Source organism: Bombus fervidus, chromosome 4 (genome assembly GCF_041682495.2).
Source record: "Bombus fervidus isolate BK054 chromosome 4, iyBomFerv1, whole genome shotgun sequence".
NCBI lineage: Eukaryota > Metazoa > Arthropoda > Insecta > Hymenoptera > Apidae > Bombus > Bombus fervidus.
This window is the reverse complement of record NC_091520.1, coordinates 8,659,967-8,682,799: the sequence shown is the minus strand read 5'-3', so window position 1 is coordinate 8,682,799 and position 22,833 is coordinate 8,659,967. Positions and strand designations below refer to the sequence as shown.

General features: G+C 34.8%; 1 protein-coding gene across 2 annotated transcripts; it reads right to left on the bottom strand.

The window, feature by feature from the left end:
• Positions 1 to 547: 547 nt before the first annotated feature.
• On the bottom strand, positions 548 to 15,073 carry LOC139986408 (solute carrier organic anion transporter family member 1A4). 2 transcript variants are annotated; one of them, XM_072001716.1, is made up of 10 exons: positions 14,899 to 15,073; positions 6,950 to 7,210; positions 6,354 to 6,563; positions 5,817 to 6,075; positions 5,249 to 5,390; positions 4,884 to 5,175; positions 4,590 to 4,782; positions 4,254 to 4,509; positions 3,603 to 4,044; positions 548 to 3,003 (listed from the first exon to the last, which is right to left on the bottom strand). In XM_072001716.1, exons 1-10 carry the CDS (start codon positions 14,924 to 14,926, stop codon positions 2,099 to 2,101), a joined length of 2,988 nt encoding a protein of 995 aa, XP_071857817.1. In that variant the 5' UTR covers positions 14,927 to 15,073; the 3' UTR covers positions 548 to 2,098. The 2 variants fall into 2 exon arrangements, with proteins under 2 accessions (XP_071857817.1, XP_071857818.1); XM_072001717.1 differs by lacking the exon at positions 14,899 to 15,073 and adding an exon at positions 7,913 to 8,119.
• Between the last annotated feature and the right edge of the window lie 7,760 nt (positions 15,074 to 22,833).

The window sequence follows — 22,833 nt, the reverse complement described above, 5'->3', positions numbered from 1 at the left end:
ATTGATTTTCATTTTTGTTTGATTTACTGATTGTATAAACCGCGAGTTTCATTCAAAGACAAATAAATGAGACGAACAAGTTAATTAATAACATATTTGAATAATTTCGTAATAAATATATAAAAGAATTTAACAGATATATACTGAAGTATTCGTATTTTATACAGAGATATATCAAAGAATAACAATTTGAGTCAAGATTTATATTATATTTTTGGAGTCACATTTTTAATACATAACCAGTGTATAAAACAGTTTATTAAGGTAAGTTAGGTATATTCTGCCTGAAATACATAAAATTAAATAAAAATGGACATATTATACAGTGTTTATATAAAAATATTTCTAAATAAAGAAATTACTATAATTTTAGATATTATTACTAATTATATGAATATATATGAAATGCATCGTCATATATATGAACAATTTAATTTTTCCGATTACTCTTTAATTTTATTTTAATTCGTTCGTTGGCAGTGTTATATAAAATTAATTGTGGTCATACAGTCTTTCTTAATACGTACCGGTGATTAGTTATGTCAACTTGTTTTTTTTTTTTTTTTTTAATATGAAATAGATGTGTTACATGAACATTAATCTAGAATATTTATTTTCTAACAGATTCTAATGAAGTACAAAAATTAATTTCATCTAATATTTTTAGACGAAGAAAACCTGTACTTAATGTATTTCATAAATTTGTTATCGACTTTCAGTAATCTTAATCATTTCGCTTGATAGTAGATATAAATTTCCACTCAAGTACTAAAAAATCCAATAACATAGAAGAATTAAACTAAAAATAAAGTAACGATACTTTTAGGATAACTGATCGTATGTTATCTTAACCGCTCCACTTTTCTTCACCGATTCATTATCAGTGGAAATAGATCGAGTTAGTTACGTTTGAGTTCTACAGCTAAACACTGTAATTTTCATTGTAATCTAAACATTAATAATCGATCGATTTAATTGAATTGGAATTTTATGGAAATTCTGACTGCTATATTTTTCCCCTTTAAATTTTTTTATAGTATAGATATAGAGTCTAGTAGAGATATAGAGAAAATTTTTACCAAATTCAAACTATTGTCAATCACCTGTAAATTTGTACTTTCTGTATCTGTTTTGGTCAATCGTGGTTATAATGGTATTGTGTAACGAACTGTTTTCATTCCTTCGATATAGATAATTACCAATAAAAAAAAATATAAGTTGCATATTTTTCTAAATATCCGAAAATTACTCCTTTGTTAATGTTATTTAAAAACTTGATCATTTGTTTGGTATTCAAGATAGTTTTAAAAAATTAGATATGATTGAAATTTACTACTCGTTTATGTTTATATGATAGGCAAAATAGGAAAAATATATTCTTTTCCTAAAAAAATATACTTTGATGCTAATAAATAATACTGACCTTGCAAAATTTTGGGAGCAAGTTTAAGAAAAATTTATATTTTATCTTTGCACGTCGCAGTATATTTCCTCTTTCTAATAGAAGGAAATACTTTATATATTTTTATATTATTTTTAAGTTACATCTTTTTCTTTAAATGCAAAGAATTTAGTCTTCAAAAGTCATAAAAAAACGTATTTTTATGATATTAATAACGTTTTGAGCATTTTTCTGAAATTTCAGGCAAAATTATTTACTTAAAACTATCATTGATATACAAAATACTCTCTTTAATTCTTATTTACCTGTACTTAGAAGTGTTTCAATTAATTTACTTATATTTCTTCTATTCTACAAAAGTGTTTAAATTAATTTACTTATATTTCTTCTATTCTACAAAAATTCAATTAGATGTATGTTACTTTCCAATCGAAATTACAATTCAATGAAACAAATTTTCTGCAACATATGATTTCATAACATATGATTTCATAACATATGATTTCATTAAGATTAAAGAACTTACTTTTACATGCTAGCTCACGCTTTACCGGTTTATGAATAATTGTACGTATTATAGAATTAAGATTCGACAAATAAAGAAAACTAGCCAAAAGTGTTAAATAAATAAAGTGTCTTTATAAATTTTCGTATAAAATTTCAAAATAGAGAACTGATATGTAACAAAATTGTACATTAGAGATCAGTGCGCAGTGTCCCTAGACTGCCCTTACTAGATGCTTTCGTGCTAATGCTTTCGCGGGATTCGGATCGATTTTCAGGAATCTTACCATCCGTTAAACTGCCGAACCCTGATGAATATTGACTCCTCGAGAGAGGTCTTTTCGGCGCCATAGCTACTAGCGGGATCCCTATTTTACTTTCCATGTGAATTCCGTTTTCACTTGATCTGAAGGATTCTTCGCCTTCTTCGGTTTGCTGTTCAGCGTTTAGTTCGTATCGATTAATCAGCGATTTTACACCTTTCGCGGAAGCAGGCGAAACAGGAGCATCTACTATTGGTATACCAACTTCGTTGAAATCTCCTTTCTTCTGTACCTCAACGTCTTGCCTCTTTCTCGAGAATTTGAAACTGCTGGTTTCCGAAGAACCATCTATGTGTTTCGCTTGTCTCGGATCCCCGTAATTATCTGGATTAGGAAATTCACGTCTAAAGAGCGAGCTTTTCGCGGAAGAGCTGCGATCGCTGGTATAAACAGAATCGTAGTCCTTCCCCATAATACGCTTCCGCGATCTTGGCTCCACGCTGCTTAAATCACTTTCTACATCGGAATCGAGATTCAACGGCTTGTATGCTATCCTTGGACTCGATTTTTTTTTACTTTCTTCGTCGCTAGAACTTAACTCGTCCTCCGACTCTAAGTTTCGAATCATTGACTTTCGATTTTGCGTCGTTTGATTCAGCGACGATTTTGAGTCCGTTCGACGATCTCCAGGACCGATGGGACCATACTTCAGCGTTGTTTCCTCACTCTTTTCTTCCTCTTCTTCCTCATTCTTCTTCGACAGACTTTCATTTAGGGACCTCGTTGATGTCTTTAATTCCTCGTTCGCGATATCTACTCGAACTGGCGTGTCATCTAGAAAAGAATGGTTTTAATTTAATCGTTTCATTTCTTAGTAAAGATAAAAGTTGCATTAATACGACATTTCATTTACGATTTTTCTAACACTGCAGTTATGAAAAGGATGCCAAGCATTTAATTAATATTCTTTCTTTTCGCTATTATTTCTTTCTTCACTGGGGTTTTTGAAATTTATGTAGTTCACGATAATATATTTTTAGACTTATGACAAACTAATCAATCGTTGAAATTCTTCTTGCATTTCTGATTTTCATAAAATGCTTTTATGTTTACTTCTTCCAAAAGTGTTTAATTACGACACGATAAAAATATCGTTACATACGAAAGATAATTTAAATAAAATTATATATACGAAGAAAAATTCTGTTCCGTAATATTTAATCATAATATGTGAGAGCTTTGGAATATTTTTCTGAACAATCATGGCTTCAAGTTAAATATATCTTGAATTATAGTAGATTTGCGTTAAACGGCAGTTATTCTTAACTTCAGTTGAAACTTTTCCTAATTTAATTATTAAATTATTAATTTATTAATTATCAAATACTTGAGAAAGCTGATATTCTATAAATCTCGGTTGCCAATGTACTTACTATCATGGTCAGGCTTAGTTTGTTCCTCTTGTTTACCAGACGCAACGTCAGGATTGCGCATCAATTTTCTCAATTCAGTCGCTGCTGCTGGTTCTTCGTCTTTCTGAATATAAAGCTCCAAGTCTCTGCAGAAGAACCACACTAGGCTTTTCAATATGACAGACAGAGCTAATAGTGAACCTGTCATGTAGCACAGATAGTTGCCAAGTTTCAAGCCATCATGGAGATGGCACATAGATCTTTGAGTTCCCCAATGTCGGCACGTTAGATTTGCAATCACATCGTAAAGAATTTTTCCGGGAATATTCGCAAGTATAGCCAAGAACGACATCCACAAGCCTATGCTGATAGCTTTGTCCTGCGTGTTGACTGATCTCAAGATTATCAATATATCTCCCACGAAAGTTGATGCAACTAATATGCACGTCAACAGACTTCCGGACTAAAAGAGAGAAAACTATCATTGACTAAATTATAATCGTTGCTACGTAACTATGTTAAAGAGCTAAATTTATGAAATCCTAGGGTTTCGAAATTTAGAAAATTAGAAATTGTAATTTAAAAAAGGAGATGAACAAAAAAAAAAAAAAAGAAAAGAACGAGAGAAATTGAAAAGATATATAACATTTCAAGGTATAGCAAGATACTTGCCTCGAAAAGTATCCAATTATTTTGACAACTAGTAGAAGTGCACGGTCCATCGATCACTTCCACTCCCATTCCTATCTCTTCTTCTATGCAGCTGCAACCACTGTAAATTGTTACGCCATTTATAAGTTTGGAAGAAGTGCATCCAGCGTGACAAGGACTATAAAAGACGAAGGTGCCTTTGCTATCGCAGACTGGACGAAAATCAGCGTCATACGAACAGCCACAATTTCTGTTACAATACTTCAACAGAACGAGACTAAAAGAAAATATTTACTGAATAATAATGACTAAAATGATTATTGAATTTTCTATTTCATTTGCTGATGATGTACTTACGATCCGTTTCTAGTGGTACCAACAATAGGCTTTTTCTCACAAGTTGAGGCAGACAATGAGAAAATAATTACAGATGCTAAAAGTACGACGATGATACTGTAACCAATGATACACTTAGCACCAGGTTTTGCCTTTGAAATAACTAAGCCAGAAACGATCACGATCAAGGCGACTAGAATAGGTTTCAAGATATCTGAAAATCGGTAATACGTTAATTTAGTCACACGTTATACGACATTGTTATATCTCAAAATTGTATCTCAAAATTATACTGAGATGTAATTCGTATCCTACTTAATATTAATCTTGACGAAGCTGGATCCTCGAAGCCGAGTAACATCCCACTTGGTTTGGGTACGTGAAATCTTGATTGTGCAATGAGATTTTCAAAACTAATAAAATGCACAATCGCCATAATGTAAAGACTACAAGAAACGACTTGGCAAATCAAAGTTTTATTAATGAACAGTCTACCGACCGATGGCCAGAAATTGGAATTACTAACTTTTCGGCTAACCAATCTGCGAGATGTTCGATTTTGATTGTTGGAACTATGTAGTAACGAGGCAGCAGCTTTTTCGACAACCTAGTAGAAGAAATATCGTTTTAAAGGTACGTGTTTAGTATCATTAAACAGGCAAAAATGATTAGATAATCACCTCAGATGGTAACATTTGAGGGAACCATGAAAGAAGTAAACCAGGAACTATGAGTAGTATCGTTAGAATTGGTAACCCTAACCACCATGCGCCGATTTGTTCTCTGTAGGACTTTATCAAGCTCAAAGTCACTGCGTCGACTCTGTATGAATAAAAATTTTCACAAAGCATTGAATATATATTTTACGTAAGTTATATCAGTATTTTAAATTTTGATTTATTAACGCTATAACTTTGGATGTCGTTATTTTGGTTTTTTATCAGAACATTGGTGCTCAATAACTTTCAATATTTCTTTTAGAATGTCATATATGCAGAAATTTACAGTGATATCTGCGCGTAAAAGGTTATAAAATAATCGAATTTGTATAAATTACAATGAAACATAAATAATACATTTCATTTATAATTTTTATTCGAATGAATTTTCTTTAATTCTATGAACATCTGAAGTCGTTATTTCTTTCTAATTGAATGTTAGTTTACTATTTATAGAATTTTATCTAAGGTACGTTATATATATATCTGATTTATATATATAACATATATATTACGAAATTTAGCTCACCTGAGACAAATCCACGCCAAGATAGATCCTAGAAGAATACCGAAAATCTTCGCAGCAATGAGAACACCAATGAAAGCAGCTATGTGTTTTTTCTTTGTATTATCGTCTAAATAAGATATACCCAACGCAAAGTACGCAATGTTCGCAATACCAGATATAATTTGTACAATGAAGATCATTGAAAATGTGAAATAACAGGGCTCATTCTCTTTTGCAACAATCCTAGAAGAAGCGTCGAAACAGAGATCTCGACTATCATCTGTAAAAGGATATGTTAAAAGTTATACTTCTCTTTTTTCATTATGTAATACATCAATATTCTATTACTAGGTGTAAATTATAATTTATAATCACGACAAGAGGAACAGATTTAGAAAAATTGTGTTTCCATCGAAACTTCAATGCTTCTTATTCTATTAACTGATACGAGAAATTAATCGTATTTGTGAATGTATAAGAAAATGAATTTACTCACGAATACATATGTCTATTGATAGCGATTGAATCAGAAATGTATTATTAATATGTATTATTCACCTGCGTATATCGACATATGTGTCATGTTTTCGGTTTCTTCGATAACTTTGGTCTGATGCGTCAGATGAGGAATTATCATAATAAAATACGAAATGCTTTGCAAAAGAACTATACCGCCAATCCATGCAGCTCTGTGAATTTTATCACCCCAATATGCAACGACTACTCCAAGAAGGAAAGGCGTCAAATCAGATATTATAAGTACCCATTCTGCAACATTTAAGGATAGTAATTAGTGATTATCGTTGATCTTCAAATTTCTGTCTTAACGTTCGTACTAAAAATACTTTTGAAACTTTATTTCACAGAATTATGGTACAATATACCAAAACCGATAAAAATCTTCGTCATAGTTACGAATAGACTCCGGATTTATATGCATTTACAGTAAATTTAATGGAACAAAAATGCATAGAATGCACAAGATATAAAATATTCAAAATTGTGTTCTCTTTGTAATGTCTAAGAGATGAAACAAATCTCAGCTTAGGTTCTATTTCTTTAATTATGTTCAGAGACATATGAATTTGTACAAATATCTGAAATCTAGTGGCGAAAAGCATTTGTACGATGATAGAAATTTTAGGAATACATGCCCATTACATAAGGATCAAATTGAAATCTTCTTCCGATCGTAGGTCCTGCTATGAAAAGATACGCGTAAGCAGCGGCTTGAATCAAGCCAACCCACGAGAGTAAGCCAACGAAAAGTCGGCGAGTTGCAAATTTTGCTAATTTCGGACATGGTAGTAGTCCACAACCGCAATCTATCGACTGACTCGGTATCGGATTAGCTGGACCAGCAAGGCCACCCTCCACTTCTGATCGCATCACTTCTTGAAGATGTATAGCCATTCCTTTAAAATAAGATCAACTGATAAAGTATTTGCGGTGTTTTTACGTTTCTTCTGTTTACATTACAAATAAAGTTGGTCACGCTACATAAAGAAAATATATATATATTTATTACTGAATTTTTAAATCTCCGTTAATGTTGAAATATCACTTTTAATTTTCCTTGCAAACATGTTTGTGTTAATATTCTTTCAAAATAGATATTAAATTTACCGATTGGATATAACAAATATAATAAATATCTACATTGTACTGTGCTAGCAGAACTAATATATATCATACTTCAGTAGGTTTTGAAGACTATTAAAGCAATATTGAACTACATACTCTACGCTTTGTAATATAATAAATATTAAACAAAAGTAATACAACGAGTAATTCTAAGCGTAAAAATATGAGAATATTTAGTTCGTATTTCGTCACTTTTGATGGGTTAATGATTAATTCTGCTATTATCTACATATATATGTGTGTGTGTGTGTATGTAACACCAGTTGTAATTCAATTAGCAATGTATTTTACGTGTCTAGCGATTTATGTGTCACGATGAATCACCTGGTGACGTCTCTTAGAACTCGTAGTTTAATTTTTACTGAGATTCGGCACAATCGGCATTTTGCATATACATTATTTATCGTTTACGACGCGTATATCAAAAACTAGTTCAGTTTTATTGACCATTTCAGTAGACTTTGTTAACTTACTTCTGTGAGAAGTCGATCGATCAACAACTTTTATTTTTACGCACTGATGAACACGCCGACTTTTGTATCTATGTAACCACGAAAACTCGCTGTGCAATCACATGTTGGCATCAATCACAACTGGGTTTCGAGTCGTTTTATCACGTTCGATTGCACGGTTTGTTTCGTTTCACGAAAACGGGTTAATAAAGCGCAAACCTACTAACGTGAGACCAGAGGCGAGGCACTTTTAGTCGACGCACGTTATCTTGTTACAGATACGCTGCTCAGATATCTTTCGATAAAGGTAGAGTGTAATATACGCATGTGCTACAATAGGAGACGGTAATACTCGTACCACGAGTCAGACAGGAAAAATATTTATGAGATGCGTATGTCGATCGCCGGTTAAGCGATAATCCATAAACTCAATATTTAAATGGGTGAACGATGTAAGTAATAGATAAAAATCTTATCGACGAAAATCTTTATCTGCACAATTACGAGCTCGCACGTACAATATTTAGTAGTCTTATTACATGATTGGTGAAGACAAATTAACGATGAATCGTATGTAATTCTTCGATAATCACGTTACTTATAACATGGATTTAGTTTCTGATTGAAATTAAACGGATTAAGTAGGTTGTTTTTTTTTCATATTTTTCATCTTATTTTAATTAGAATTATTTTTCAATTAATCATGCAAGGGAAAAGCGTGAAGATCAAATAAATGGTTCAGAATACAAATATATCTGAATTTGATTTTATTTCCTTAACCATAATTATTGTATCAAATGGTATACATCATTGCAAACTTCGTACGTTTTGGCAACATGTTTTCGAATTTTTTACATAAAATGAGACTCACTGCGAATAATTCGATATCTCGCTGGTAATAATCACAATTTACAGATATTTATATCCTAAGGCACATGTTTTACTTGCTTAGTTCTTAGAACAAATGATAACTCTGCGAATTAAAGATAACATAGTTATCAGTTCTTAAGATTATTAAAGAATTTAGAAACTACAAGACCTTCTTCGATACATCAATCAATAGAAAGGATTAAGGAAAGTGAACTTTAAATACAATCAATCTAAATAGTTTTTTATATAGGTAGATTAGTATATGTCGAAATAAAAAGATGGCTGATAATAAAGATCAATACACTAATTCCTTTACGTTATTCACAGACACATACAACTTTTCATTAATGGAAAGTTTGAAATTAATTCATTTCTTCGGATGAATACATTAACATAAACTTGCATATTTAAAATGGCATAAAAATGAACGAACGTTTAATTAATCACCGAAACCCTACAATATCTGGAATTCTTGGGACATTAAGGATATCAGCGCCATCAATTCCGGTGTTTGTGGTGCCTGAGAACGAAAAATCTACGTTATAGAACGTATTCGTTCAATTTGGTATTCCGGGTTGCCTGAAACAGCGGGTTGGCAAGGAGAATCCCGAAACTGTCCAATTTCGAAAATGGCATCGGCCGATTCCACGAGCTTGGCCAAGCTCTAGCGCTTCCAGAAAGGAGTTAGCACGCTTAAGCACACTTAAGTCGCTGCCATAAGAAAATGACGAATGCCAATTAGCATATGAAAAGCTTCCCTCGTTCGCCAGTTCGGTTGGTCGAGCTGTGCTCGACTCTTCGAGGGCTGTTCCTTCGTTCGGGATGCTTGGCAGGGCGATCACGTTTTTGAATATTAAGGGCAGGATTACACCGAGGGCTTAACGCGCAAAATTTAGTCCGGCGGAGCCAGAAACGAAAAGAAATCACCCTTAAGACCCCAGCGTAACGGAGGAATAGGAGACGCCAGAAAATCGGCAAGAGGACCGACCAGGGATATACGGCCCTTCAAACTTCTCGACCTTCTCGTCAGCCGCGTTATGCATCATTTTCTTAGCCAATGACACTCTTTTCTAATGATAAATGAATCTGTCTGCTGCTGAAATGGGAGTCGGACCGGCCTCTAGCACGCTACAAAAAAATGAATGGTAAAATTTCATGGAATTCTCGCTTTGAAAGATAATTGAAATCGTTTAACAATGAAACTACCAAATATCATTTCGAACTTGCGAAAATGACAGGTTACAGATCTTTTATTTCTTTAGACATTAAGTTACCTCCTTTTTTCTTTCTAGGGTAGTTTCTTAAACGAAAACTTTTCTAATCGTGGAATTAAGAGTCAGAAATGACAGATTTGGTATGTAGAGACATAAGGGTATAAAGTAAAATATGCAAAGTAATTACTATCTAAGAGATTGGCATTTCGAACGACGAACTCTGTTATCAAGTTAGAAGCACGCAGGTGCTTTCGACAAAAGTAATGTCAATTTTTATTGATGCTAATCTCTATGTCACGGGAGTTGTATGTATCTGTTTACTATAACACAGAATATATAATACGGAAAGAACACAAAAAAGTAGATCATTTCGTTAAATTACTCTTTCATGAATTTGTGATATATTAATTGGCAATTTCAAAGGATTTCATCGTACGTAGAAAGATTGCGAATAACGTGTAATTGGCATGGTAACTATCATGACTTATAAAAGATTTCCTTTCATTCAAATAAAACATCCGTCATTTATTTGGTAACATGCATAAGTATCCAAAATTAATATCGTTTTAGCAACACCGAAGAATAAATAAAAACAATGGCACGTTTGAAACAATAGGAAAATTCAATTTGCCAGATAAGTACGAAGAGGGATAAATGTTATAAAGTTGCATCAGATAACTGGTGTACGTATGCTTGGAGTTCTAGATGGATGCTCATCAAGGAGCCATAGACAGTAATATGCTCGTTCATAACGATCGCACAACGCTCCAAGTACTATAACTGAAATATAGAAATGTATTTATATACACGCGTATGTAAGTACATCTATAGATATCTCACACAGGAGGATGCAGGCTTTCCATTAGCGGAGTAAGTGACCACCGCTCGCATTTTCTTTGATGTTGGTTAATTTACTAATAACATCGTTCCACGGTTACTCTTCGTCCACCCTCTAAATATTTGTATCGCTAACATATCGACTTGTCCTCGTGTAATTAAGCTACATTATTATTTGAGTGGAAGCAGCCGGGAAAAAGACCCGCCACGTCGCCAAACTTCAACTCCTCCCAAAATGAACTTTCCATCGACCATACTGCTAAACTACCGCAGATGAGTTTTTACCCTATGTATGCAAACTAACATAAGCCATGGAAATATGTGTGATTACTGGAAGCTATTGATTTGTTTAAAGAAATCGATGTTGTTCACACAGTAATTTAGTACCAAATAAATCGAATATTTAACAAAGGTTCATAAGAACGGTGTTAGTTAATTCTACGATACAGTCATGTGCAATACTGTGATTTTAGGTTAAATGTGATTTTACTTTATATTCACAAGAGTGATTGTAATTAACACCGAGAATGAAGGCATGACAAATAAAAGAAAACGATAGAACAAATGAATACTGTTTTTATACATATGTAATATTAGTTCAAATTATATACAATATCGGGACTATATATATTAGTATTAAAATTACTGTTATGAATTTTACATTGGAAAATCGAAAAATTACAATCACAAATTCATACGAATAGAAAGATAGGTATTTGTAACAATTAGATCGTCTTACAAATAATATAGTTCTTTTATGAAGTTAATTTTTATATTTAGCACATGATTATATCTAATATATTATTGTATTTTCCCTTGTTTTTTGCAATTGTTATTACCTTTCTACTAAATTTTTCACTCTTCTTTTATAAAATAGACGTAATGATTATAGTCACAAATTGTATTTTCGTAAAATCAATCGTCAGAAAAACTGTATTACATAACAACACGACTTAAAAATACGCTTGACCCACCAAAGTGGCGAACAAAAATGTACCAATAACAAGTGGAACGTATATCTCAAGCGAAACAAAGATATTGTATAGGGAGAAACGTTTTAGGAGCTCTTTGAACATTTCACAACTTCCTTACGCGCATCTAACCGAGAAATTTCTGAAAGCATAATCTTGAACGATCAGCGTAAGATGAAAAAAAAAAGGATAGGAAAAAGAAAGACTATCGAGGAGGGTTGAAAATCACGAACGGTCGTCTCAAAACCGGAGAGGGGCAGAACTAGAGGAGGGATCGCCAGTTCGGCGATCTTAGCAGAGGATTACGTAGAATTAAATCCTGGTCAGGGGCGTGCCCCCGTAACACTTAATTTTTCCCCCGATTTTTTAATCTCCCGGTAAATATCGTCCCACTCTGTCCCCCTTTTCCCAGCCAGTCGGCCGTTCACGTCTTCTGCGCTCTCTCTTACCATCGTCAAAGGAGAACCCATTTAAAAACCTCATCAATGCTTAAGCCCCCGCGCTACCATAGGAACTAATCCCTCCTATTTTAACGCAGGACGAAGGTGAGAGAAGGAACGAAGCGGGAAAGAAGAAGAGAGGCAGCGGTACGCGCTTTTAAAAGTAAGACTCCGCCTTTATTAGTAGATACAACAGTTTTATTTCCACCGAAAAAAGGCAAAGGAGGCAAAAGAGAGATCCCACGTATCGGGTCTCTCGTTGTTTCTTTCTTCTTTCCACTTCCATCGAGTTCTTAACTCGAACGAGGCCCCCGTCTTCGAGAAACGAGCTTACCCAATGCTACGACCTTTCAGACACGCCTAATTGGCAGCCTCTGTCAACCGGGCAAAAAACTGGTAACACGTCGCCTCTGAAACTTTAACGATCACGTAATCGACATATCCTTCATAATATCGTTTTCACGGCTTTCGACTTTCATTTAAGTGATCAAACCTTTTACCTTGTATATATCGAGATAGTTCTGCAGCAACTAAAATTCAATTTCCTACGAAATGTAGCCAATTAACGATGCACATGTGCCATACCGAAGATATGCATATTTCGATTTTATGGTTACTAAAGTTATATTAAAGTATTGATTTACGTTTGTCACAGCGTTTCAAAGCGTAAAGCGCCTAAAATGGATATATGCTCCGAAAGAGTTACATGCACAGGTTCAGTTCTAATTTATTCCGAACCATAGTGATTTTCCCAGTTAGTTTCGCTATTCTACTCTACATAGGTATCTCAATATCTTATCTACATATTCTATTCTATTCTACGTAGGTATGTCAATATCTTATATATACAGTTTAGTAACATTAAAAGAGACTGTAAATGTTACGAGCAGCAGATTTCTCGGACGTCGCAAATGTTTCAATCGAGCTGGTACATTTCTTTGAAAACATATTTGTTGAAAATATTTTTCACGAGCATCGAGCTTTGGCCGGGCTCGTGAGACGAAACAAGCTCGCGTCGCGACTGTAATACGCTTTAAACTGTTAATAGAGTATCGTGGACCGTGTTTGGTTGCGGTTGAATCTCAAGTGTTGGGCTAACATTCATGATGAAATTAATCTGGAGCGGCCGATCGGGGGTAGTGTAGCCGTCGGTTAAAAAGCTCCTGGCTTTCGTCGGTGGACCATCCCATAGGTTTGTCCCCTTCTCGTTGACCTCGACCCTTCCACGGGATTCATTCAAATACGAACGCGGTTGTTGCCGCTGTATTCACGTGTGTAAATGTCCGTCTGTGACTCTAACTTTGACCAGTGATCACTTGTGGCAAGAGTCCACTGACAATATACCGTGCGTGTTGTTGTATGATTAAATATATTCGTTGATTTTTATCGTTTTACTCTGCGATTTTATGCGCTTTATCAAAGGAAACGTACGGATTGCGGAATATATTTCTAACATACGGAATTCGGTGTTGTGTTTGCTCTGTTCGGCCGAAATTGTTGCGTAAAACAAATCGAAGTAATCGTTGAATGTCTATCGATTTGAATCTTTTTCTCTTTTTTTTTTATTCCACGTGTTGAATCGTGCAATATCAACCTTGATCAATCCTTTCGATACTTGATAATACGGAGCTATACTACATTTGACTGTTACATGGATGCTCGTACCGACAATTTGACTACATCAATTCATCCTTTGAAGTTTATGGTATAATAACCTCAGTTTCTTTCTCTTTATTCGCCGTTTGCTTTTTTAAAGGAAATACGACGCAGGGTTTTCCATAAAAGCACTGATGAGATAACAGTCTTCGACCTAACGAAACCACGGCAGGGGTGAAAGACGAGCGCTTAACATGACAATAGCCACTCAGGGAAACTCACACCACTCGCCTACAACGTATTCCCATCGGACTCAATGCAAAGGTGGATCACGACTAAGAATTACAAACCTTTTATGAATCACAGATCCTGATAAATCGTTCTTTCAACGCGTCTCCCTCGTTAATCTTTACTATTTCTCTGAACAAATTAGCGATTCTCTTAAAAATAAGCAATTTTTTTTTAAACAAATTTTATCGTTCAATTTTATGTCACGTATAGACACACATGTTATAATATGTGACATACATATACGCTAAAGTATCTAGTTAACTAACATTCAATATCTAAAGATTTAACCTCGAGATTTGTATAAGACAATTAAACTTGCTGTATACAATACCATGAGACACTTTTCATCTTTACTAATATCTATAGTAACGAAAGAATGATAAAATATTACGTACTCTAGTTTGAACAAGAAAAAATATCAAAGACGAGAAAATAACTGAAATAATATATGGCAGAATTAATTTACAACGAGGAAATTATTTGAATCAAGTAAGAATTTCAGGCTTACACGAAAGTGAAATATTGTAGTGTTATTGGGTCGTAGGGAGGTTTTCGTTCGCTGGATATAAAACAGAGCAAGTAAAAGTAATTAACGAAATAATGGAAATAGTGTAACAATAATGATTCTCATTCGACACGATTATTTAAGACTTTGTTTCTCTGAACTCTCTATAGAAAGTACGACAAAGGTACAGAGTATAAAAATAATGTGTAAAGAAAGTCCGTATAAACACACTCGTATGTCAACAATTCCAAGTTACAACTTATTTTCTGTTATAATTACTTACTGTGTAGGAAAATTCCTTGGAGCGTCATCTCTAATTTCAATATAGACGTGACCACGTTTTCTCGTGAATTGTTGAAATCGTTCGCAAAGATCGGGTATAACACAAATTTTCACGATAGTCATAATCGTAATAAACGTATCTTGCTTCACTAAACTCACTTTGTGTACTGACTGGTCGATCCACGATATCTGACTGTGTTTACGTTTGGTTTCCTAATCCTTCGAACCTTGCAGAAAAACAGGAAACCAATATCCAACTACATTGTGCCTACTCATACACAGAAAGATACAGCATATAATAGACAGAATAGAATAGAATAGAATAGAATTTTTTGGAATCTTTGTGTCCTGAATCCACTTTTACTTAATTTTTCAGATGCAACGAAATACGTACTTTTTACAATATTAACTATAAGTATTAAATTGAGCGTGATTTCATTATTTTCACTTTTACTTTACATATATATTTTGTATCGAAGGGAACAAAAAGAACTAAATTAATTCTAGTTATTCAGTCCTGTAAAGTTCTGCATTGTTCAGCGATGGGGGATTTGAGTATAGGCAAGCGATAAAGATTTTAGTGTATAGTGGGAGAAAAACTTGGTCGAGTTTTATAAGAGTAGAAACATCTAACCCATTGAAATGTAACATTTTTTTTGCATTTTCTTTTAGTTATTCATCAACGGATTAAATAAAAATGCTTGCTTAAAAATTGCAACATATTTAATGTAAAATAACAAATAAAGTGAAATTTCTTAGAATTTCCTAAAGAATTTAGCGAATGAGTATTCTAATACTTCTGATCGCTAGTGTGCATTAGAACGTATTTATTATTGATTATTATATTTAATATTCAGCAGCGATCGCAGACTACGGCAAATATCTCGGTTCGCAATGAAATTACGGAGTTTTATGCGAACGACTATGTACATTTATCGATATCGTAGTCCGATGCATAGATAAAATTGTGTAAATCGTTTGTATACACACATAGAGAAAAGTTGAACTTTGAAAAGCAAGTATTTGCTACCAGAAGACTAAACTAATAATCGGTTAAATCAACGAGAACCGTGGAAAAGGGAAACGACATCAAGTTTGTCCACGCTAATTTTCCCTGAAAAAAATAATTGCCAGACAAATAAGGAATCGGGAGGAAAGTTCTCCGCGAACCCCTTCGATGTATCCGCGTATAAAAGTAAAGGGACGGAACATCTCGGACGGAGGCGTGGGAAGGCTGAAACAGACGTAGACAGAACATCTTTTTCCCCCGGTGATTTTTTACAAATAAGAGTAAGAGTTTTATAAATCAACGCATACACGCAGACAGATCAAAAGGCGCGTTTCTGATAATTGGTAGAAATCTTTTCCAGTCCCTTCGACCCTCCGTAAAGAAACGAACCCCTTCGACATCGCGATCCTGTATACACCTTCGTTTGAAGATTATGCACATTTGACGGTAGCCGCTACGGAAAAACATGGTATATTTATTTTATACGCTCGATACGCGAAGCAGTCATAGTTCTAAGAGGTAGTGGTTTCAATGGGGTATAAGAGGGGCTCGATGCAGTCTGGTATCGACGAGATCGGGGGTAGTCGCTGGTCGTACAGTTCAACCAGACGAGGGGCGGTTGCCGCCGGATGTCTTTGCTTTACGCTTTACTTTTATTTATCGCCGTGAAAGACGGAATTCATGGCGGCGCGCTGCTACCGTCGCAGACTTTTCATGAAAGAGGGAAAAAGCAGATGGTTCCCCTCCCACTATCGCGCTAAATGATACTCGGTAATTTCATGAGTGAAGTCGCTGCTTTTTTCTCTGATGAACTCTCCCTCGTCTACGATTCTACAAGAAATAAAATATTCCATGTAAACCAGAAATTTTAACGTCTAAAATTTCTCCCCAATTTCCACCTGGTATGATATCACGAACTTAGTTAATTGGTATTCCATCTCCATTTGGAAAAATCCGAAAGAAATAATAATACAAAGATCTATTCTTTGGGAAAGTATTCTCTGTAAATTTTTGGACGATAATGGTAAATTCGCACGGGACGCCACGATATACGCACGCATAACTCTGTTAGTGTCTCAGCACTCGATATCGATGTATTCCGATCTATAAATCATAGATCATAAAATTCGGTAGATTTCATACTAAATCGAGAAGTCTTGAAAAGGGTTGAAATCCTCCTTAATTTTGGGACGTAGATTCGAAAGAAAAGAACGAATGAACGAAGGAAGGGGTTAACTTCTAATTGTTTTGTTAAATGACGCGCGAGTAAGAATCTCTGGAAGGACTTAAGCTCGAAAGCGAGCGCCAGCGGCGGTTTCAGTTCGTTCCGTCTTCTCTCGTTCTTCCTGCTTTCTTTCTCTCCGCTCTTCCCCTGATTCTTCCACTCCTCTCCGCCAAGCCTCTCTGCCGCCTTAATTCTTAGCTTTATTCTCTTCTAAGACTCTCTCTTAATTTCTTATTTCTCCCTCCACCGGCTCCAGCCTGCGTACTATCTTACCTTTCGCAATTTATACTCGAGAAGAAAGAGAGAGAGAGAGAAAGAGAGAAAGAGGCCACTGAATGCCAGGCTTAAGCAGACAATGCTTCGCTTTCAAACGGCGGCTTCGAAGACCTTTCTTTCGCATTAGATACTTTAATTCTTTAAACGTGTCTTTCCGCCGGCTGAGATACCCTTCGCCGTTACTACAAGCTTTCCTCCAAAACTGTTTCGATCCACGGAAAAGATTTATTTTCCACGATATTACATTTGGTTAATGATTCTCTTAATCTGAAGAAAATTAATTTCTATGAAACATTCCTCGTGGGAAAGTTTAATTTCCGAAATAACGCGATACATGTGATGAGTATGAAGATATCCATTACCAATGTAATCTTCGCCCAGTCGTACTTGTGAAATACGACAATGCCGATTAACTTTCTTTAAATACGTATACGTAGAAACGTTTGTTAATTCGTTAATAAGGAAATAACATAAGATTTACTTTCTAGGTTATAGCAGCGCTGATACATTAAACGTTACTGAAAGGATGTTACTTAAGGCGGAAACTATCGAATAACTGTCAAACGTTAGTATAGATAGTTGACAATGAGTTGTCGAACTCTTCGGAAATGTCGCTGCAAGTGACCTAGACCCTAGACCAGATATGAAACTAACAAAAGCTGTCATACAAATGTTTCAGACTATGGTTCAATTACAAAAATTAATATCTAGCTACGTATGTAATTAACTTATCGTTAAAAAACACGATGATAATTTTCCTTCCTTTCGTACAAACTGGATACAAACTAAATAATCTGAGGAATACAGAAAAGAAATTCTAAGTTAGAAATTGATCGTAAAATAAATATCAACTTCTACTAATATTATAGTTTAAGAAGCAAAAATTCTTCTCTTCTCTATTCGACGCAGATTTATGTGTCAGGTGAATGCAAAAATTGGCTCGGCTGCTGCATTATCGCTAACATTGATTTTGTAAATAAATTATGATAAATTTAAATGAAAACTACGTAATAACTTTGGGTACCCTACTTTAAGAATATATAAAAAAATGATGAATTTATTTATTTTATATCAACGATTGAAGTGGGAAAATGTTAAAATTCAAAGTTGCATAGATTAAAGTTCGTACACGTCGTTGCATGCCATATGAATTTAAGAAAACTAACTGCATAGTACAAAAATTTGTACAAAATATTTATCGCAAGTATGGTAGTGAAATTATAAATGAAGAAATTATAAAGGATGGTTTATTTGTTTTCGTTTTATGGGTATTTTGTTTGAAGATCAACTACAATGAAGCGGATCATTTACAAACGAGGAACAAAACAAACGGGCATTGGTGATTTCACAGACTCTAGGAACCAGCAGTTCTTTGCCAGAGTTATTATATATATTACATATATATTATACACATATATAATCAGATGAGAAGTATAGTAGGTGGAAAAGAGTCGCAGAATGAAATAAACAGCATATAAACACAGAGAGAATATTTAAAACTGTTAAAAACACTTGTTATATCTTTAGTACGTAAAACTGATAGAACTTTTATATTCACGTGTTATTCCTTCTTTAGTTATTGCTCCTTCTGGAAACGAGTAATATTTCAGAAACCATTTATTGAAAAATTTAGAAAGATTGATTTTGACATATAAACGCGTGACTTTACCCTGATCGGTATGGTCCGATTTTTGCAAGCAAATAATTCCTGTTCTATGATCTGATAGTGTTTCATAGGAACACCAACCAACGTAAACTGCTATAATTATTCGATACCTCTTGACACACCTAATTGGACAACTTGGCCGGTAAATGGTACCGGAAGAGAGCAAGATAGAGGAGATAGGAAGAAGTTGGTGGTAAGGGATGGAAGAGGGAAGAGACGATACTGACCGTCGATTTCTACAGACCATCCATGGACCAACCATCGGCTCGTAATGGCCACTTTGAGGGCCCGCCATAAGCTTTCCCAAAGAGACGAACCCTTGCCCTAAGTGGTCTTACACCGACGTTTCGACGAGGTAGATACTTACTTTGCCTATCCGCAATATGACCTAACCTTTTGCTCTGTCCTGTTATCATTCTCTCTCCCCAATCCTTCTCTATCTTAAGTTTACCTTTCCCTCTGCTCCCCTTCTTCCTCATTGTCTCTATAGCTTATACGTTTAATTAATCGGATATCGAGTATCATATTTTCGAATGCAAAGCGATTTAATACTTGCAACTATCATGGAAAGAAATTAATCTCACGATCAGTGTAAATTATTAACTTTTTTATTGTTAATCTCAATTAACCTGTTAACCGGATCGCCATTTAGAGCTTCTATAATTGCGAAATGAAAAATCAGTGAAGACAGATCAATTTCAACTATGTTGATTTTAATCATAGCGGATGCACATAAATATATGGTATAATTTACTTTTGGAAATTAAGAATTATTACAACCAAGAAATTGTGAACCTGAAAGATTTCTCTAGTTTACAGGCTAATCACAAGTGAAATCTCGCAACTGGTTCAAATTTTTCAATGAGTTACTAACAAAATCCGTAGCAATATCTCACGATTATTACAATATTCATGATGATATCGCAGAATGACACAGAATTTTCGATATTCATTCATGAATTGTTCAATGGATAACAAACACTGTAAATAACAATGATTACAAACTGGTAGTAACAGAAATTCATCGTTACAGTTTCCTCGTATCTTAACTAATTCACAGGATATAAGATTGAACACGAGATATTCGATCTTCGGTCACGTTGTTTTAGCGATCTGCAGATATTCAGAGTGTACAGAATAGAAGTTCAGTTCGACGGTTTTAATATCGCGAAAACCAATTGACTCAGAGGTAGTCGAGAATGGGGGGGGGGGTAGGAAGGTAGAAGAGCAGAAGTACCATCGAAACAGGGGGTTCAGAGACTAAATGGAGGCACTGCAGAAGCAAGGGTTAACTCAATAGAGTTATAAGTGAATTACTTATCGCGTACACCCAGTATACAGACTAGATGCGTTTAGCTATAGGTCACGGATGCTCAGGGAGGAGAATAAATTTCATCGATGTGAATAAACACACGTAACCCTTTTTCCTACCGTGACAACTTTTTTGAAATTTTTTTCTTTGTCCGACAATGGTAATGGGATTAAACTTGACTTCGTTACGAAATTCGAGTTCCATATGAACCTTTTTTATGGACACATGGGAAGCATAGATTAAATTTTCTTTTTTTCTTTCAGCGTTGCTAACTCCGAGAAGGTATTTCCGAAATCATTTAACGTTAATTACATTTTGAACAGACTTTTATTATTGGAAATACCAATTATATATAAAAGATTTTTAGAGATATGGAAAACTGTGCACGGGGAAATTCTTTATATATTTACTTTATTGGTAAATTCGTTTTCCTTTCTATTCGATTACATGTCGCTTACCTTTCGATAAATGGAGCTAACACTTTCTGACAGTGGTAAATTGTAGAAAACCAAATTCTAAGGGTTATGCCCTTCGAAAGCCCTTACGAGGTCTTCCAGTACTGGGATCTTTGATGGACGCCTGGTTGCTCAAGAAAATTCAGTTAGTCCGTAGCTTTGTGTCCTATCGCGTTGTAGGGGTTGAGGGGTGATAGTGCTCGGACGGATGTCTCTGCTTGGAACTTAATTAGCCGTCGCAGCCTTAATTACCGCTTGATATTGCTCCGGAACAATTAACGCAATTAACCGGAGAAAGTGTTGCGCATCCAGTCTTCTTTCGAACTTCTTCATCTTCGATCGTTTGTTGTTACAGAAGTGTTACTCATACCCTATATCGAAATGGAAAAATTATGGAGAAAGAATCAATTTCATTTCACTGTTGAGTCATCTCGCATTTAGTTCCTCTTATTGCATAATTAACTTGTGAAAAAATAATTTCATTCTTAATGTAATACAGTAGATATCGATAGTAGTAGGCAGGTACTAGCGATATCTGTTACGATATGCGCTTTTCGACTGAATAAACGTAAGAGATATATGATTTAGCTATTGCCACAATATTACAAAAAACTTAATTTTTCTAACATCTATTTCATTCTTCCTCGAAAAGTCTACCTTAGTCATCTTTAGCAAATAAATATTTATTAAATATTTCTCCCTAGTTTATTATATATTTCCGCTCTTATTTCTACCATTTATTTCTATACGAATAATAGGAATAACGATAAGAATTAAATTCTGATGGGGTGGGTAGTAAATATTTACAAGACACCTACTGTTACGTTGCGTGAGATGGTCCGTGCGACGTCCCTCATGGTCTGGCCGCCAAGGCCCACACATCGTTACACTGACCCGCAATAAACTTAAGGAAACACCATAAACCGAATCTTTTTAGCTTCGTCTCTATTCATATAAGTATTTACGGACGGTCCTTAAAACATTCCTTATATTTATTGCACGCTCTTACCAATTACGGAGAAAGCGGGTGTTTGTCTAGCGAAATAGCGGATTTTCCCATGAACAAGGACGCCCATGAGCAACATCTGCAGGAGACTTTCACCCTCACTTTTCTACCGAAAAGTGTGAACAACGAATCCGCGTTCTTAGTTCAAAAAGGCACACCCACACCGAGCTTTCCTCCTTAATAGTACGAGTCGGGTCTACTGCTGTTCTTCCAATCTTCGTGTAGTCAAGTCAACGGTCTTATCCTTAGAGCAGTCACCTACTGTTCTTTCAATCTCGACATAGTCATCTACTGTTGCTGCAAACTTAGGCCTCGCTACGGTCTACGCGACATTAACTTAATCTACTTTTTGCTTATACGAAACAACTAGCAAGTATACAATTATCAAATATATCTTCCGACACGGCGCAATAATAAGTGTAATAAATTGTTGAAAATAGAAATCTTATAAAACTGTTGATTACAGTTTTATTACACAACAAACACCCCTATTATCCCACAAGAAATAAGGGGATCGACCTGTTCGTGGTGTCGATTGTTATAATCGTAACGGGAATTTACGACTCCCGTTGACGCGCTTCAACGCGATCGCGTCTCCCCGCGACTGGACGAAAAAACACCTACTATTGCCATAATTACGTAATGACACGTAGCTTTTAAATAAGTAATCGTATAAAAGTATAAATAAGTATCGTAAATTTGACGTCAGTGACACTAAAAAAAATGCCAAATACTTTACTGTATGATGATCCTATATAACGCATTCTTCTACGACGAATCATCGCTGTATTCGTTTTAAGACAAAATTCAAACTCCATGCTAGAAGTGTTTCCGTTTGAGGACACGATCATATTCCCATTTTGATTGAAAAGGTTGATATCGTTTTTTAAATACATCTCGAATCGGATTGGCAAATCATATAACTTATTCTTCGCCAACAAATATCAAACAGTTATTACAACTACGTAATTCGAAGATTTCCTTCGG

What these genes read in the sequence shown, in the direction of transcription:
- LOC139986408 (XM_072001716.1), bottom strand. Translation starts at nt 14,926, where the DNA reads ATGACGCTCCAAGGAATTTTCCTACACA. An exon ending in GGTACCACTAGAAACGGATC is followed by an intron (nt 4,510 to 4,589) that starts GTAAGTACATCA and finishes ATTTTCTTTTAG; the next exon opens with TCTCGTTCTGTTGAAGTATT. An exon ending in ATAATTGGATACTTTTCGAG is followed by an intron (nt 4,045 to 4,253) that starts GCAAGTATCTTG and finishes TCTCTCTTTTAG; the next exon opens with TCCGGAAGTCTGTTGACGTG.